At 39.8% G+C, this 20,202-nt stretch overlaps 1 protein-coding gene across 1 annotated transcript in view; it reads right to left on the bottom strand.

Moving 5' to 3' along the window:
• Nucleotides 1–270: 270 nt before the first annotated feature.
• LOC114297517 (uncharacterized) overlaps nucleotides 271–20,202 on the bottom strand; it is a 50,093-nt gene continuing 30,161 nt past the window's right edge. The window contains exon 2 of the mRNA XM_028241954.2: nucleotides 271–993. Coding sequence (XP_028097755.2) covers nucleotides 481–993 — 513 coding nt within the window. The 3' untranslated portion in view covers nucleotides 271–480. The remainder of the gene's footprint in view (nucleotides 994–20,202) is intronic.

Below are 20,202 nucleotides of genomic sequence, written 5' to 3'. Positions count from 1 at the left end.
TCCTTGAACCTCGCCAATATTAGGCTGTATTGATAATTTAGCAAATTTTGGAATAGTTTTTGTTTTTTTGGTTTTTTTTTTTTTTTTTTTTTTTTTTTTTTTGCTTACTATGGTGCTACTTAAGGGAATTTAATAATTCATTCCTCAAAAAAATAAAATAAAATAATAATGCAATAAAAAATAAAATAATACAATGACCGATCCTCAAAAAAAACACTTTTCTTTTTTTTCGGTTTTGGGCATTTGGTGTAAATAAATAAATAAACCTCATTTTTAGAGAAGAGTCCCCAGCAAGAACAGAGCATTAAAAACCAAAAAGTTGCAAATGTTAGTCTAGTGGCCAAAACTTTTGTTTTTAGGTCACTAGTTTGAACTCCCCACTCTATCTCTCCCTATAATGTAATGTACCCAAACAAAAAGCAAAACAAAACAAAGAGTCAACAAACCATACGGGAAAAGAGAAAAAAACTAACAAACAAACTAGCTGGTCCTACCCAAGGCAGCTCGGGCTAGAACATGAGCTTCGTGAACCACCTGTCTTTCAACTTTTTTAACTACAACATAATCAAAACTATTACATAACCAGCGAATCTCCATAACAACATTAAGCAATGCAGAGTCATCACAAGAAGTCTCATCTTTAAGAGCCTTCACCACAGTAAGACAGTCTGTCGAAACTGCCAAATTTCGGAATCCCTGCCTGGCCGCCCATTTCAGCGCTTCTAAGCTTGCAATGGCCTCCACCACCCCAGCTGAAACAGCGAAAAATGCATGACTATCCTGTGCTATCCTTCTTCCATGCTCATCGAATGCCACCCAAGCAAAACCCGCTTCGCAATTTGACTGAAACCAAGTGCCATCCACTACAAAGCTGCAAAGAGGTGAATCCACATGCATTCCCATTCCCAGGGAGGTTGAAAAATTATGAGTGCAATGCTTAACCTGCCCAGAATTTGAAGGCACAACGACATGCATCACCTTATCAGATTGCATCTGCAAAGGCAACTGAATGTCAGCATCCATGAAGTTCTATAATACTCAAACCCAAAAAAAACATATCAGACGGGCTATGATGAAAATTGTCAAAGTGAGCTTCATTGTTTCTATTATACCATATTTCCCAAAGCACAAGCACAGAAATAAACGAAAAAATTACAGAATTATCATCAGGTGCACACTCCATCCTCCCTGCAAACCATTCACCAAAAAGGTATTGGTTCACCGACATCAAAATCAAAGCCCAAAGTGGATCCACAACAAACCAATTTAGAGAACACACTCAAAACATCAATGTTTCACTTTCAGACCTCGGGATTATAAACAAGTCTTCATAGGAATAATTCAGCGAATTAAGTTTCCAAATGAACTGACCCAATTTAGGTAGAATCCTAACACTCCATAGCTGTAAAAATACCCCGACTTAAAAGTGTATGTTATGTGGTTCATGCTTTAGTTTCAGTATGAAGGGTATTTGTGTAATTTTAACCTTATTAATATAAATACAAGGTCTATAAGGTGACAGCCCTAATTTTCTGGGTTTTTCCTCTATTTGACATACACTGCTCTGTTCTTTCCTCTCCTCTGTTCCTTCTTGTTCTTCTTTTACTGTAAATCAAACATGCTATCAAAGCTTCATCAATAGATTTTTCGAGTACAAGCATCTCTTTGGTTTCCCTTTTCATCTCTGTAAAAAATTAGGCATTGTTTGTCATAACCTAAAAAAGCTAAAAGTCAAAAAGTCAATATCTTATTTAAGTCGCATCATCTTATTTAAGTCACATCACCTCTCTACCACATCACTTCAAACCTAACTCATACCCAACCCATATTTTATAAAAAGTCAAAAAGTGCACTTATTTAGATCATCCTAAACCACCCCTAAATAGGATAATGACTTTTTGACTTTTTAACTTTTTAAGGAGATGTCAAACCTAACCTTAATAAATAAATAAACAAGACCATCATGATCAATTATGAGAGTCTACCAATGATTTTTTCCAATTTTTTCTAAATACATTTGATATGTTTTTTGTAACTTTTTTTGTGATTTTTGGAAATAAAGGAGTTATTTTCCAAAATCAATGCTCGAGGCTGTTTTTGGCTTGATGGTTGCTTGGGCTCTTCTCCATGGGGGCCGACTGGAGTAGGGGATTAATTTCCATCAGAGTTTTTCAGGTTTGGATGTTTATTTTGGCTTCCTAAGGTCCAACTGGTGGTTTTTTGGGCAGCAGCAGTGAGTTTAGTACTGTTTTGGGTTGTTGGTGCTGTTTTTTGGATCATTTGGTAGGCACTTTGTTCACTCTAGTGAAGTTTTGTTGAGTTGTTTGCAAGTGGGATTTGGTAAACCAGTTTTTTATTTGTTGTTTCATACTATTCATCATGTGGACATGACAGACAGTAGTAAGAGCAGCGAAGAGAGTGGGGTGGGGTGACTCGAGCTGGGACTCCTAGTGCTACCCCATCTCCTTTGGTTGAATTGGGACTCTTGGTGATAGTCCATCTCTTCAGATTAGTCATGTCAAATTGGATGGCACCTATCACTTGCTATGGTCCTGTTCTTGCAGTTTGGCTATTTCTGCTCATACCTCACATTATTGGAGCACTCAAGGAACCTCATGAAGATGGGGGGGGGGGGGGGGGGGGGGGGTAATTCTATTTACACAACAATACTACCTCATTACACCATTTTTCTAATTACACCTCTCAAAAATTCAAAAATATTATTTTATTTCTTTACAAACTTTTTTATTCCACTTATACCATCATCCCTAATCTCCTCTCTTCTCCTCAAGAGTTTTGTGAGAATATATTGTGAATCTTACAAATTAGGCATGATTGTGGTTGTACATATTAGAGTCATATTAGAGGCGTGATTGTATTAGAGTCCTATTAGAGGCATGAATGTATTTTCTTTTTTGGTTTAGGAGCTAGGGCTGTATAATCTAAGGTCTGATTGTAATCAAACATACAATTGAATATACAGAAATACAGAAAGCTTACATGGTATCAGAGCCACGTCTGAAACCCTAGGTCTGGCCTTGATCATTCGAATCATTCGAAGTTCTTCGTTCCTGCTTGCTAGGTTTTTTTAGGTTGATCGAAGCCAGCCCTCTCTGGGTCGTGATAGTCGCGACAACCCTCTTCGAAGCCACGAAGGCCTTGCTAGGTCATGACAGTCTTCTCTGTAGTCGCGACAACCCTCTCTGTCTTCGCCGAAATCACGATTGCCTTCTAGTGCTGGGTCTAAAGTCGCGAGTTTGGTCTGGGCCTAAGGGATCTCTCTCTCTCTCTCTCGCGACCTCTGCGTTGGCTCTCTCTCTTGTCTTTGCTCTCGCTGTCTGGTCCTTGCTCTCGGTTTCGCTCTCTCTATCTTCAGTTTTGTTCTCTGTGTTCTAATTTCAGTCCACCTTGACCCCTCTGTCTCAACTTTGGATTATTACAGGTTGACCCCTCAACTTTATTGGGTTTTATCACTATGCCCCATCAATTCTCTTTTCTTTTATTTCTGGTTCATTACAATGTCAGAAGATAAAATCCAAGCTATTAAATGCAAGTTTACAAGTGACAACTATGCTTATTGGTCTAGTGTTATGAGAAATTTTCTTTTCGGTCGAAAAAAATGAGGATATGTTTCTAGTTCTATTCCTCATCCATCAAATCCCAAACAAGAAGACTATCTGAGTTCCTGTGACACATGGGATTGTGATAATGCTCAAGTTTTGACCTGGTTCCATAACTCAGTGGATAACCGTATCGGGATGATGTTCTCTAAATATAGCACTGCCAAAGAGGTGTGGGATTACTTACAAGTGTTTATCAGCAGTCCAACTTTGCCAAACGGTATGAGTTGGAAATAGCTATTCAGGGAGCTCGTTAGTGGGATCTGTCAATTCAAGACATCTACATTGCTCATAATCAATACCATACTCCTGAGAGAAACCTTTCGCAACCAGACAAGCTTTGTAGCACTCAAGAGACCCATCAGAATGAGTCTGGACTTTGTAGACCTATTCCCAACCTCTCAATTATTCCCTCATGCGTGTCTCTAGGTCTGCTTGTTTTGTCCTCCTTCCTCATTAAGATAGGACCAAACTCAGTGCCCGGTCTGTCTTGTGTGTCTTTTTAGGTTATAGTCTTACTCAGAAAGGCTACCGTTGTTACGATCTTGTCTCTCGTCGCCTTTATGTCTCCCGTCATGTTGCCTTTCTCGAACGTCTATATTACTTGCAGCTTCTCCCTCTCACTGCTCCAGTTTCCAAAGAGAATTTGGTTCACATTGACCCATTTCCTTCTGAGGTCTCGTCTGATGAATACATCTTCGTTGTTCCTCCTGAGCTTGTTCCATCTTCTCCTTCTGCTTCACCTCTAGCTGCTTCTCCTCCTTCAGCTTCTTCTCCTCCTCCGTTATTAGTTTATTCTCGTCGCAAGGCTCCTCCTCCACCGGTTGTCTTTGCCCCTATTGTTGCTCCTCCTACTTCTTATGACACCGATCCTACTAAACACTGATATTCTACTCGAGCGCGTCATCCTCCAAACAAGTTGGGTTAGTCTAATACATATTTTTCTGCTTCCTATCGTACTTTTTTGTTTATTATTCACTGTTTTTCAGAACCTCAGTCTTACAATGAGGCATGTCAGGATCCTCTTGGGTTCAAGCTATGGAGGATGAGTTGTCTGCTCTACAGAAAACTAGTACTTAGGAGTTAATTCCTTTGCCTGCTGATAAGAACTTGGTTGGTTGCAAATGGATCTACAAAGTCAAGACTCATTCTGATGGGTCTCTTGAACGCTACAAAGCTCGTTTAGTTGCCAAAGGTTTCTCTCAGGAGTATGGTATCGATTATGAGGAGACATTGCTCCTGTTGCCAAGATGACTAATGTCCGTACTTTGATCTCTGTCGCTGCTATTCGTTCTTGGCCTCTTTATCAAATGGATGTTAAGAATACTTTTCTTAATGGCCAGCTCACTGAGGAGGTTTACATGTGTCCTCCCCCTGGCCTTTACCGTTCCTCTAGCCAGATTTGTCGTCTTCAACGTGCTCTGTATGGTCTGAAGCAGTCTCCTCGTGCTTGGTATGATCGCTTTTAGACTGCTGTTGCCGAGCTTGGGTTTCATCCTTCTGCTTCCGACTCTGCTTTATTTTTGAGACATACATCGGCTGATTTTGTTATTCTCTCACTCTATGTGGATGATATGATCATCACTGGCTCTGACTCTTCTGCTATCTCTGAGGTCAAGCAGTATCTCTTCCGCACCTTCTAAATGAAAGATCTGGGTCCATTACGGTATTTTCTTGGTATTGAGATTGCTTCTTCTTCAAAGGGCTATTTTCTGTCTCGAGCTAAATATGCTAATGAAGTAATTTACCGTGCTAGTCTTACTGATACTAAGGTTTCTGATACATCTATTAAGCTTAATGTGAAGCTTAACTCTACTTTTGATGTCCCTCTGGATGATCTCACTTTATATCGCCAGCTTGTGGGTTGTTTAGTTTATCTGACTGTCACTCGCCCTGATCTTGCTCATGCTGTTCATGTGGTTAGTCAGTTCGTTCCTGCTCCTCGCTCTACTCATTGGGTTGCTTTGGTTCGCATTCTTCGTTATCTCGAGGGTACCATCTTTCAGGACTTACTGTTGTCATCTACTTCCTCTTTGGACTTGGTGGCCTATGCTGACTCTGATCAGACTAGTGATGTTACTGATCGCAAGTCTACGTCTGATTTTTGTATGCTTCTTGGTGATTCCTTGATCTCTTAGAAAAGCAAGAAACAATCAGTCGTTGCTCACTCTACTGTCGAAGCTAAGTATCATGCTATGGCTCATGCCACTGTTGAGATTGTTTGGCTTCGTTGTCTCTTGTCTAATTTGGGTGTCTCTCAGTCTTCTCCGACCTCTCTCTATTGTGACAACCACAATGCTGTTCAGATTGCTCACAATACTGTCTTCTATGAGCGGACGAAGCACATTGAGATTGATTGTCACTTTGTTCGCCAATATCTGTAGTCTGCCTCTATCTCGCTTCCTTTCATCCCTTCGGCTTTGCAACTTGTAGACTTCTTCACCAAGACTCACACTACCGCTCGGTTTTAGTTTCTTCTTAGCAAACTCTCAGTGTTTTCTGCTAAAACCCTTGCGTTTGAGCGGGGATGTGCAAATATATTGTGAATCTTACAAAGTAGGCACGATTGTGGTTGTACATATTAGAGTTCTATTAGAGGCGTGATTGTATTAGAGTCTTATTAGAGGCATGATTGTATTTTCTTTTTTGGTTTAGGAGTTAGGGCTATATAATCTAAGATCTGATTGTAATCAAACATGCAATTGAATATACAGAAATACAAAAAGCCTACACTTACATCCAAAATCTTTCAAGCCAACTCCTCCATCTTCAACTACTACAATTGCACCACCGCCGCCACCTCCGAGCACCACCCCGCAAACCCACCACCTCATAACCCCCCGCCCCTCCTCCCCCCCCCCCCCCCCACCGCAATCATCACTTCCGTAGCTTTTGTTTTTTAGCATTTGCATTTTATTCGGCAAACTACAGCCGAACAAATTTTGTTTTTTAGGCTGGACACAACCGAACAAACATGATTTGTTCTATTGGAAACGGCCGAACAAATCAAGTTTGTTCGGCCATGTCACACCAAACAAGCCAAAATTGATTAATTAACCATGTTCGGCCATAGAAGTTCGAACAAACCTAAATTGTTCGGCTACCAAAAACCAATCAATTTCAATTTATTCGGTGAACCAAAGCCGGAAGAAGCATTAAATCCTTTTTTTTTTTTTTCAAATAACGCGAACTATACAAAAATTATTGAAATCATACCCAAACATCTTCTAAATACAACAACAACAAAAAAATTGTATATTATTTATTTATAATGATTATATATAAATTTTAAATATAAATTTTACTTTTTTTTGTTTGTATTTTGTTGTTATTTATGTGTGTGTGTGTGTGTGTATATATATATATATATAGAGAGAGAGAGAGAGAGAGATTTTTAAGTTAGATGTATTTGGATTTGTAGATGCATGGAGAGAGTGAGATGGGAGAAAGGGTGGCATGGCAATGGTTAGTGGAGAGAAGGGATGGCGGCTTGGTGGCACGTTTGGTGGAGGAGAAGGGTGGTGGTGGTGGTGGTGGTGGTTGGTGATGGAAAGAAAGATGAAAGGGTGTAAAGAGAAATGTGAAGGGGAAGGTTTGGGGCTTTTAGTCCTTAATAATAATTTTACAAAGGAATAAAAATGTAATAAAAAAATATTTAAATGAGGGATGTAATGAGCTAAAAAGTGTTAAGTAGAATTTCCCTAAAGATGGGCCTACATGGAATGAGGGGTGTTTTGAGATGCTCTTATCATGACCTGGTTGATTAATTCCATGTAGCCTACTATTAGGCGTACCTTCTTATTCATGGATACTGCACATAAGATATGGACAGTGACAACACAGACACTCTCAGAAAGGTAATGATGCACAAGCATATAAGTTACAGAAGAAAATTCGCAGGTTGGATCAGAAGGATTGATCTCTTGCTAAATACTATGCTAGGTTGAGTAGCTTGTGGCAAGAACTTGACTATTACAGAGCTTTCAAGTTGTTTGTTCTACAAATGCTACTATGTTTCAACGAATGGTAAAGAATGAGCGAATTTGTGATCTTCTTGCTGGCCTTACTTCGGAGTATGATCAGATTCAAGCTTAGGCATTTGGGACCGATTTGTTTCCCACTTTGAGAGAGGTTTATGCTATTGTTCAACAAGAGGAGAGTCACTCTGGTGCATTCTTTTCGTCCTGACCACTCTGCCTTGGCTTTTACTTCTACCTTGCATGATGGAAAACTAAGTCAATCTAAGTTTGGAAGCAAAGGTAGTTCCACTAATTGAGATATGTCGAAGTGTGACTATTGTGGAAAAGAGAAACATGATAGAGAGCACTGTTGGAAATTGAATGGTCGTCCCACTTGAGGACGTGATGGTGGCAGCGGTGGTACAGTCAAGGATGTTAAAATTAGAATCTTACATAGGATTGGTAAGAGGGTCTCATGCATCAAATCATAGGATTGGATCGAAAATCATAAGATTTTACTTTCTATTAAAAATAAGGTAAAAATACAAATCAGAATGATGCATATTAAAAATACGGTGAAAAATCACAAATTTAGCTGATGCAAAATATAAGAAGCTCAAGGAATAGTAAATTCAAAGAAGTAGCAATATTTGGAAATTGACATGATTTCATAGAAAAATCAATAGGAACCATTCATAATCATGTTTCTAGTATTATTACAGTCTTATGTTATATTATATTTTCTAGGATTTTTAGGTTAGTGATATTTTAGTAATTTTCATATTTACTGACATGGGTTGTAGGGATCGCCCATGGATTGTCTTGTGGGTCAAGTTATTTAATTAATTTTTATTTATGTTTCTTATTTAGTCTTAAATTGATTTTGGAAGTCAAAGATATTTTAGTAATTTCATTTTTTTGTTCTAGTTGATTTAGGAAGTCTAGTTCTATATAAAGCCATGAAATACTCATAATTTAATAGAATTGATATTTTAGAGAATTTTCAAAAGCTTTTGAAGCTTCTTTATGGTTGTGTAATGCAATCAAATCGTAGGTGTGATGCCTAAGGGATTCCAAGAGTGATTCATAAACCTATCTTTTTCTTTTCTTTCATTCTTTCTTTCTTCAATTTCTGCAACCTGATCAGCACCCAAAACAGTCCCAAAATTCAATCTTCCTGCTCCAAAATTCAATCTTCCTGCTTATTACATTAAGCTCTAACCCTAGTTCTTCCATATACTAGTAAAAGCCCTAACTTTCCCATTACTTTCCAGCTTGAAATCACAATAAAAACCCACAAAATCCAGCTTTATAGTTCTTACAGCGCTATCCCTAATCGTCCTACATCACCAGCAATCCTACTTGTGATACTACCTACAATCCTATAGTGATCCTACATGATCCCATATGATCTTACTTGAGATCCTACTATAATATTAATCCTACAGCGATTTGGATCATTTTGACAATTTAGGATCGTAGGATCGATCCTACGATCTGGGTTGCGATTTTGATAAGCATGGGTACAGTGCGTTCTCAAGCACGTTTAGAAACTGCTAGTTCTTGTGATGTTGTTTCCCTTTCTCAAGATGATACAGGCATTTGATGGCTTGCCTTGATTCTCCCATTACAACAGCTCCTTTTGCTTCTACTTCCTTTGCTCACTTTGCTTACACAAGTACTTCGGCTAGTGCCCTTAGTGCTTCGTCTTCATCCTCTTGGATTATAGATTCAGACCATATGACAAGTCCTTCCAATTTTTTTTTTTCTTACTCCCTTTGTTCTGGTACGGATAAGGTAAAAGTTGTAAATGGATCCCCATACTTTGTATCTGGGAAGGGTTCTATTTACTGTTCATCATCTATTTCTCTTTCCTCGGTTCCAAATTTTTCCACCAAATTACTTTTAGTTAGTAGTCTTATGGCCTCTTTGAATTGTTCAGTGACCTTTTTTCCTACAGGGAGAATGATTGGCAGTGGTAAAGCACATGGTGATCTCTACTTTCTAGACGCCAATCCTCATTCTCTGTCTTTGCCAATGTCTTCTACTCTAGCTCTTCAGGCTACTACTAGTGCATCTCTACACATTCTACATCAGTGGCATTGTCGTTTGGGTCACTCCTCTTTTAGTATTTTAAATAAGCTTTTCCCTCGGTCTGTAAAAATAAGTATTAGGAATAATTTTGTTTGTGACGCTTGTTAACTTGCTAAGCATAAATGCTCTTGTTATCTTTTAGTTTATAAAGAATTTCTTTTCCATTTATGCCTATTCATACTGAAGTGTGGGGCCCTACGTCTATTGCTTCTCTTTCTAGTTATCATTGATTTGTCACCTTTATTGACTGTTATTCTTGTGTTACTTGGGTGTATTTACTTTGTGCTGAAAGTGATGTTTTTTTTCTTGCTTTAAAACAATATCATAAGATGGTGGCCAATCAATTTGATGCTCACATCAAAATTCTTTTAAGTGATAATGGAAATAATATATTGATGGACACTTCTAGCATATCTCGCAGAGATTGGCATTCTTTATCAAATAAGTTTAGGCACTCCAAAAACATAACGGAGTAGCTAAATGCAAGAATCTCCTAGAGGTTGCTCAATCTCTCATGTTTACTATGCATGTTCCTAAATCTTTTTGGGGTGATGCAGTCCTAGCAGCTGCCTATCTTATTAATAGCTTGCCCTTTAGTGTTCTTCAATTTCAAATTCCTCTCGAGCTACTTCCCTTGCCTTTGTCCATTTCTTCTCTTTCCCCCAAGATTTTTGTTGTATATGTTTTGTCCATCTTCAAAAACACACACGTGGAAAGCTTGATCCCAAAGCTTTGATTTTATTGGTTATTCTGGGACTCAAAAGGGCTATAAATGTTAGGATCCTTCTTCCCATAAGGTGTATGTTAGTATGGATGTAACCTTTTGTGAATTTGAATCTTTCTTTCCCTCATCTCAGCCATCTCTTCGGAAGAGTACTACTGGGGAACAGATGTCAAACTCTTATCAGCAAGAGTTGTCCTTTTTCCTTCATAATCAAAAGACTGTTATTTGTTGTAAGTGGGAGAAGGAGACATATGTTGAGGGAGAGCCTGTTGAAGGAGAAAATGCTACTGAGACCTATTCTCAACGTCAGAAAGAACAAACCTCTCTTGTGCAACCAAGCCTAGTGTTAGCTTTTGTTCCAGTTCCAAATCTTTCAGGTAATGAATCTCCTGTTATTGCTTCTTGTTAAAATTCACCTACTACACACCTACCACTACCACCTACTACACACTCACCTACTTCACCTTCTCTCCACCTACTCCTCACCTACTACACACTCACCCTCTTCTATATATAAGAATCATGAATCATTGTAATAAATATCAACACACATCAATCAATAATATACATCAATTTATTTTCACATGGTATCAGAGCTATAAGATTTAGGCCTATACTCCTTTCTTTCCGGCGGGCAGCCGGTCGGCAACCTTGCCTTCGCTGCCCGCTGGTATTTTTCAACACATACCAGACACTCTTCTTTCTTTGTTTCCTCATCTTCAACCTCTTTCTCCCTCTTTTTCTTCATTCATATACTATTCCATCGTTTGCCATGGACAAAGAGTACTTTCTCAGTGCTGGTGTGCACTTCGAACCATCGCCGGTGCAAAACTGACAGACTCTGTTTTCATCCCAGGAGATGACTTGCTCGCCGGAGCAATCTTTGGATTGTTTCCTCAATCCCACATGGGATAAGTCAACGGACCAGTACGCGAACTTCGAGTCTGCCCTGAGCTCAAAGGTCTCATCTCCCGCGGCTTCCACCACCAGCGAAAGCTTTTCCCGGCAAAGCTGTTACTTCTACGCAGTAGATCTTCCTGTTCTGCCGCTCTATCTCCATCGCCAACAGACACCACCTTTCTTCAAAGCTTGAGGTCGGGGATAGCACCAGTGAATAAATTGAACTGGAGCCTCAACACAACAACCTTTTTTTTTTTATTCTAAAGCTTAATTGGTGCACTCCTTGTTCCCCACTTTCTTTATTTTATATATATATATATATATCTCTTTTCATTATATATTAAAAAAAAAAAAAAAAAACATCATCTCCTCTCCTCCGTTTGATTTCAAACTCCATTATTTTTCTTTATTTTCTCCAAACCACTTTCCTTATTTCCCCCATCTTTCATTTTTGATTTCAAATATATTTTTATTATTTCTCTCTTTATTTTTCTTTCACATTATTTTTAATCTTTTTCCAATTCCATTCATACCATATAGCTTTGCACACCAAACCATATTTTATTCATCTCAGGGCTCACCCCGTTCACCATTTTACATCAAAAAAAAAAAAAAAAAACCAACCAAACAACCACATCCACAGGCGGGATTTTTTTTTCTTATCTACTCTGCCGCCGGTCTCTTCTTCTTGCCTCCGTCCTGGGCGGCCCTTGACGGTGCTGCTTCCGTGTTTTCCACGCCGCCGAGCACGTTCACTCCCCCATACTCCTCCACTGCCGCATATGGCGGACCTCCAAATCGGAACATCACGGTGGCCTTCCGCTTCAGCTCCTTGTTTTCCACATTTAGCACACTTATCTCTGCTCGCACATCCTTATACATGCGTTGGAGCAGAGCCAGTTGAGCGTTTAACTGCTGCACCTCATTTGTCCTACTCTGCAACCGGTTCGACAAATTTATAACCGCAGTCATGGTTTCCACACATGACTTCAATGTATACTGATTGGCCTCCACATCCGACTGCACTGCCATTCTTTGCTCCACAAACCGCATAGGAAAGTTCAACGGAGCAAACTCCGGGGCGCTTGGTTGAGGTTCCAGTGCCACCGCACCAGTTATCTCTCTTGTTGACTCGTTGAGGTCGGGAAAGAGAGTGAGCAGACCGCGGGAAGACGAAGCCATTTTCCTGGGCAACAGAGTGTTGCAGAGTATCTTTCTCAGCAAAACGAAGAATTTTTCAGAGGTTTCTCTCAGTTTTTCTGTCTCAGCTTCTGCCTCAGCCTCAGCCTCAGCCTCCGTCTTGGTTAAATAGCCGAGGCAGCCACGCGTATCGCGCGCCACTTGACGCCAGACGACAAACGGGCGCACCAGCCAAGGCACTAACGTGCCTCGCCATCATATCTGGCACGCCTTTTTATGGATTGGGCACGCCTTTTGATGGCACGCCTTTTGAAAGATTGGGCACATCTTTTGAGGGTGCGACTTTTTAAGGGTCCGACAAGACTCTGTAAACTGTCCCGACATTGATTCCGGTTAGCTCCTTCATGGGTCCGACAAGACTCTGTAAACTGTCCCGACATTGATTCCGGTTAGCTCCTTCATGGGTCCGACAAGACTCTGTAAACTGTCCCGACATTGATTCCGGTTAGTTTCTACAAGGGTCCAGCAAGACTCTGTAAACTGTCACAACAACTGTCACAACATTGTCTGCTACAACGGTCCGACATGACCCCATAAACTGTCTTCTACATCGGTCTGACACCGCCATCCAGTGTCCTCTACACCGTTATGACACCACCATACAGTGTCCTCTACAACGTTATGACACCCCCATACAGTGTCCTCTACAACGTTATGACACCACCATCCAGTGTCTTCACCAATGGTCTGACACGACCATACAGTGTCACCTATCCTCTTTTATTTTTATGTATTTTCTTGTTTTGTAACTCTCTCCAAACTCAAGTTGGTTAGTTCCTATCCCCCTTGAGTTTGCGGGGGGCTGTTAAAATTCACCTACTACACACCTACCACTACCACCTACTACACACTCACCTACTTCACCTACTCTCCACCTACTCCTCACCTACTCCTCACCTACTACACACTCACCCTCTTCTATATATAGGAATCATGAATCATTGTAATAAATATCAACACACATCAATCAATAATATACATCAATTTATTTTCACACTTCTGTTAGAGATGATCAAAATGTTACTGCTTCAGATCTACCTGTTGCTCTTAGAAAGGGGTCACAACATCCTATATCTAAATTCGTGTCTTCCTAGCCTTATAATTTACCCTACCCTATCAATGTTCACCCAAACCTTTTTTATTAAAATTGGGTAGTAGGAACAAATACAACTGGGTCAGGTAATTTCGTCATCCCTAATTTCTAGTCACCTACATATCATTTTGTTGTTTTGTCTTTGTCCTCTGTGTATTCCATAGAATGGGAAGGAAGCTAGCAACGATCCCAAGTGGAAAGATGCTATGGTAGAAGAGATGACAACTTTGAACAAGAATAACACTTGGGAGTTAGTTACTCTTCCTAATGGACAGCAACCAATGGGCTGTAAATGGATGTTTTATTAAGAAAAAAGCAAATGGAACAATTGAGAGATGCAAAGCAAAAGACTTGTTGCCAAGGGATTCACCCAAACTTATGACATCAATTACACAGAGACCTTTGTGCCTGTGGCAAAGATGAATTCCATCAGTGGCCTTTACAATAGTTAGATGTGAAGAGTGCATTCTTTCATGGGGATTTGGAGGAAGAGGTATATATCGATATACCAGTAGGATTCTCATCTCAATCCACTGTTGGAAGGGTTTGTAGGTTAAGGAAGGCTATGTATGGGTTAAAACAGTCTCTCCGAGCTGGGTTGATAGATTCCTTAAGGCTATGCTGAGATTTGGATACAAACAAAGTAATGTGTATCACACTATGTCTGTGAAACAAGGCAATGATGAGATTACAGTTCTCATTGTATATGTAGATGACATGGTGGTGATTGGTAATGATATCGAGGAAGTGACTGCACTTAAGGCTAGGTTAGCTAAAGGAATTTGAGATCAAAGATCTTAGTCCTTGGGACATTGAAACAACAGCTATGTTGGGTTGTCGGCCAGCAGATTCACTAATTGAAGCTAATCATTGTCTTAGTAGTGGTGCAGGTAGTAGGTACACAAGGAGAGATATCAGAGACTTGTCCGGAGATTCACATATCTGTCTCACACCCGACCAGATAGGAAAGAACATGTTCTTCTCTTTGTAAAATCTTGCCCTCCTCTTGTGTTTCAGCCTAGGAAGCTATTGTAAGAATTCTGAAGAATTTATGTATATTATTGATTATTTACAAAGTACACAACTCTTAATATAGCCGTAAGACAAAGAGTAAAGAAGGAAATAGAATCCCTATACAATCAAAGGGATATCAAACATACCTAATATAAAAGATATACGAAATATATACTAATATATAGAATATATATTAATATATTCTCAAACTTAAGTCGTTTTAGTAGAAAACACTAAGAGTTTGTTAAGAAAAAATCGAAACTGAGCAATGGTACGAGTCTTAATAAAGAAATCGGCAAGTCGCAAAAACGAAGCAACAAACGGAAGTGAGATAGAGCCAAACTGCAGATGCTGACGGGCAAAATAACAATCAATCTTAATGTGATTCATCCGTTCATAAAAGATAGTGTTATGGGCAATTTGAATAGCACTACAGTTGTCACAGTAGAGAGATGTCAGAGAAGACTTGAGGGACACTCAAATAAGACAAGAGGCAACGAAGCCAGACAACTTCTGCAGTAGCATGAGCCATAACACGATACTCAGCTTCAGCAGTAGAACGAACAACGACAATTTGTTTTTGTTTTTCTAAGAGATCAAGGAATCGCCAAGAAACATATAGAAACTAGAAGTGGACTTGCGATCATTAACATCACCAGCCCAATCAGCATCAGCATGGGCCACTAAATCTAAAGAAGAAGTAGAAGACAACAGCAATCCTTGAAAGATAGTACCACGAAGACAACGAAGAATCTGAAGCAAAACAATCCAATGTGTAGAGCGAGGAACAAAAAGAACTAACTAACCACATGAACAGTATAGGCAAGATTAGGGCGAGTAACCATCAGATAAACTGAGTAACCCACAAGCTCTCGATATAAAGTAGGATCATCCAGAGAGATACCATCAGTAGTGCTGAGCTTCACATTAAGCTCAATGAAGGTGTCAGAAAGCCTAGTGTCAGAAAGCCTAGTGTCAGTAAGACTAGCACAGCGAACAACCTCATTAGCATACTTGGCCTGAGACAGAAAGTAACCCTTCGGAGAAAAAGCCACTACAATATCAACAAAATACCGCAATGGTCCCAGATCTTTCTTTTCGAAAGTGCGGAAAAGATGCTGCTTGACCTCAGAGATAGCAGAAGAGTTAGAGCCAGTGATGATCATATTATCTATATACAGTAATAAGGCAACAAAACCAGCAGAGGTGTGGAGGAGAAACAAGGCAGAGTCATGGGCACAAGGATGAAATCCAGGCTTAGTAATAGCTGTTTGAAAGCGATCATACCAAGCACGAGGAGATTGCTTCAAACCATACAGAGCACGCCAAAGACGACAAACCTGTCCAAAGGAATGGTGAAGGCCAGAGGAACAACGCATGTAAACCTCTTCAGTGAGATGGCCATTAAGAAAAGCATTCTTAACATCTATCTAATAAAGAGGCCAACGACAAACAGCAGCAACAGAAATTAAAGTACAAATAGTAGTCATCTTGGCAATAAGGCAAAAGTCTCTTCATAATCAATATCATACTCCTGTGAGAAACCTTTGACAACCAGGCGAGTTTTATAGCGCTTGAGAGAACTATCAGAATGAGTCTTGACCTTATAGACCCATTTGCAACCAATCAGATTCTTGTCCATAAGCAAAGGAACCAAAACCAAGTTTGAATCCAACTCATCTTAAATAGCTTGAATCCAATTAGGATCCTGACAGGCCTCCTTGCAAGACTGAGATTTTGAAAAAGAGTGAATACCAGACAAAAAGGTGCAGTATGAAGAAGAAAAGCATGTTTTAACAAAACCAAGTTTGACTACCTGTTAACGGATACAGTTAGCAAGATTAGAGTCATCAAAAGCAAGAGGATCAGCAGCAGGGGTAGAGACAACTGTTGGAGGGAGAGCCTTGCAATGAGAATAGACTAACAACAAAGGAGAAAAAGGAGCAGGCGGGGCAGGAGGTGGAGAGGATGGAAAAGACTCATAGGGGACAATGGAGAGGGACTCGGCAAGAGAAGTAGTAGGAGGAGAAAAGGGAACAAACTCGTAGGGAATAATAGAGATGTACTCATCAAGAGGGACCTCAGAAGGAAATGGATCATTGTGAATCAAATCCTCTTAAGAAACCGGAGCACTGAGAGGAGAAAACTGAAAGTAAGCGAGACGTTCTAGGAAGGCAACATGGCGGGAGACATAAAGGCGGCGGGAAACAAAATCGTAACAACAATAGCCTTTCTGAGTAAGACTATAACCCAAAAATACACAGGACAGATCGGGCACTAAGTTTTGTCATATCTTTTCAGGGAAGAAGAACAAAACACGCAAATCCAAAAACACGAAGGAGAGAATAATTGGGAAGTTGGAAAAACAAAGCCTCATAAGAAGAACGACTAGAGAGTTAAGGGATAGGCATACGGTTGATAAAAAAAGCAACTGTAAGAACTGTTTCCCCCCAAAAAGGAGCCGGAACAAAGGCAAAAAGGAGAGACCTAACTGTCTCAAGGAGATGACGCTATTTACGCTCAACGCAACCATTTTGGACAGGTGTATCAATACATAAAGTTTGGTGAATAGTACCCAAATTGGCCAAATACTCATAGAACTCAGTTTTAAAATATTCTTTTCCTAAATCAGACCGTAACAATTTAATGGTAGACCCAAACTGTGTAGTGATCATAGACTGAAATGTACAGTATATTTGGTAGAAGTCAGATTTATGAGTCATAAGATAAACCCAAGTATAGTGGGTGTAATCATCAACAGAAGATATAGTATGCAGAACCCCTTTTAATGAGAACAGGAGAAGGTTCCCAGACATCAGTATGCACAAGAGAGAATAGAGAAACAAAAATATAAGTACTTTTATTAAATGGTAAAGCTGACATTTTGGCAAGTTTACACCCCCCGACATTTATCAATTTGATTAGGAAAAACTTTACCCAACACTCCTGACTGAGCTGAAGACCGTAAGCGGTCAACAGACAAATGACCTAGGCGAGAATGCCATAAATAAAACTGATTCAACTGAAAATCTAACTGAAACGAGAAAAGTACAACTAGAGAGGTGGATAAAGGAAGATGCAAGCTTTCTACCACATAGAGATCTCCAACTCTACAGCCGGTCCCAATCTGCTTCTTGGACACCCGATCCCATACACAACAAACAGAAGAGGAAAAGATAACATCAAAATCAGAAGTATCAAGTTGACTGATAGATAATAAACTGACAGATAGTTGAGGAATATAAGAATAGAGCGAATAATAACAATAGACATGGCAGAAGGTAAGACAGACCCAATATATAGAACGAGCATAACAGACTTACTAGCAATAGTAATAGGAACGGGAGAGGGAATACAATTTTAAAGTAAGAAAAGGTTGAGAGTCATATGATGAGAGGCACTAGAATTAAAAAGCCAGACAAAACAAGGGATACCTAAAGAGGACCCAAGCAAACCTAAATGAAGGGAGGTAAGAGCGGAGACAGATGGGGATGGCTGAAAGGTGGACAAGATATGCTGAAGTTGAGCAATTTGAGCACTTAAAGAGGCCAAGTCAGGATCTAGAGGCGGAGTAAATGCAGTATAAGCAGCAAGAGGCCGGAAAGTACTCGAAGCAAGACCACAGAATTGTGTTTGAGGTGGCTGAGAAGACATCACAAGCTGACATCCCTTCTTGGGACAGTTGTACTTCCAATGACCCTTCTGATGGCAGAAAGCACTCATATGAACCTAATGGCCCCTTTTTGGGCTTTGCAATGGCATAAGCTAATGAGGAGGTGGGGTCGATATCAAAGGACGCTTAGCAGGAGCCAAGAAGACAGAAGGAGACAGAGTCTGACTAGCCGTCTTAAGACGGGCTTCCTCAGAGAGGAGCTCACGAACAATAGCATCCACAGAGGAAAGAGGAGACCAGTGAAGGATGCCACCAAGAATAGGCTCATACTGAGGGGAGAGAGTCGTTAAGAACTGCACTAAACGACCCTGCTCCCAAAACTCAATATACACATCCAGTACCTTAAGGCTAAGTGGTTCTATGAGAGCCAACTAATCTCAAAGACCTGTCATCTGAATATAGAAATCCTGAATAGTCTAATCCCGTTAACGAGCACTCTGAATAACTGTTTCCAACTCATACCGCTTGGCAAAGTTGGACTGCTGATAAACACCCAATAAATAATTCCACACCTCCTTAGCAGTACTGTATTTGGAAAACATCATTCTAATACAGTCATCCATAGAATTATGAAACCAAGTTAGAACTTGGGCATTATCACAATCCCAAGTATCACAAGAAGTCAAATATCCTTCCTCCTCCAGGTCCATTGGACGAGAAATACAACCAGAAACATAGTCCCATTTTTTTTGACCGAGAAGAAAATTCTTTATAACACTGGCTTAATAAGCATAATTGGAACCAGTGAGTTTGCATCTGATAGCTTGGATTTTGGTGTTTGACATAATAATAAAACAAAGTTATAGAATTTTGGGATCAAAATATATTAACTAGGAGCTGGAGAAGCAAGCTGAAATATACCACTATCTCAATGCTCTAAACACATAGAGGAAAGAGCCAGACTTCAGGAGAGAGAGAGAGAGAGAGAGAGAGAGAGAGATCAGACCTAGAGCAAAGTTCGCACGAAGCTCGTGAGAAGCAGAGGTAGCTGACCAGAATTTTCTTCGATGCAAATGGGTTGCAATGAGGGTTGCGATAAGGGTTTCTTTGGGTTATGAACCAGATGACCAGACAAAGGACGACTCATGTCCTTCAATCAAACTAGACGAACACAAAAGAAGAGGAGGGAGTTGCAACTTGCGACTTAGAGGGATAAAACCAGAGGGCTGATTTCTGAGAGACGATAGTGATGAAGAAGAGCGCCTATGATCACGACTCAGTGAGATTCTGATGAAAAAGACAACGCAGACAATTTCTAGGGTTTTGGCTGAGAGACGACTCTGGTACCATGTAAAAATTCTGAAGTTCTATATATTCAATTGATGATTTACAAAGTACACAACTGTATATATAATCCTAAGATAAAGAGTAAAGTAAGGAAATAAAATCCCCATACAATCCATATACAATCAAAGGCATATAAAACATGCCTAATATAAAAGATATACGGAATATATACTAATATACAGAATATATACGAATATATTCTCACAGATATAACAAAAGTTGATGAATGTTTCATTTCGTTTATTTACGCACTGCTCTGAATGGATATCTATGGGATAATCATGTAAGGAAATTGAATGCTTCCGCTACCAAATCAAATTGTACCCCCAACTTTATAAGAGTACTGCATGTTTGTTCACCTAGACCTTTGGTAGTCTATGAGTATTGACTGGTCAATACTCTCTCTCAGTTTGGGGTGGGATAGGGTCGTGGCATCACTAGTTGTGGTCCCTTCAGATAAAGAGTTGGTTGCACTGGTAGAGTAATACTCATCCTCGTGCTAATCATACTACTAAAACTGAGTCTAGTAGCAACAAGAATACAATGACTCCTAGTTCTTTAGTTTCAAAGACAGAAGCCCTTGCTAAGGATGTGATTGACACTTGCAAATGTCTTATGATTCAATTGAGTACATCCAC

This window comes from Camellia sinensis, chromosome 4 (genome assembly GCF_055761805.1).
Source record: "Camellia sinensis isolate YWXY chromosome 4, ASM5576180v1, whole genome shotgun sequence".
In the NCBI taxonomy this organism is placed as follows: domain Eukaryota; kingdom Viridiplantae; phylum Streptophyta; class Magnoliopsida; order Ericales; family Theaceae; genus Camellia; species Camellia sinensis.
Note: the sequence above shows the minus strand (reverse complement) of the source record. Positions and strands in the feature narration are given on the sequence as shown.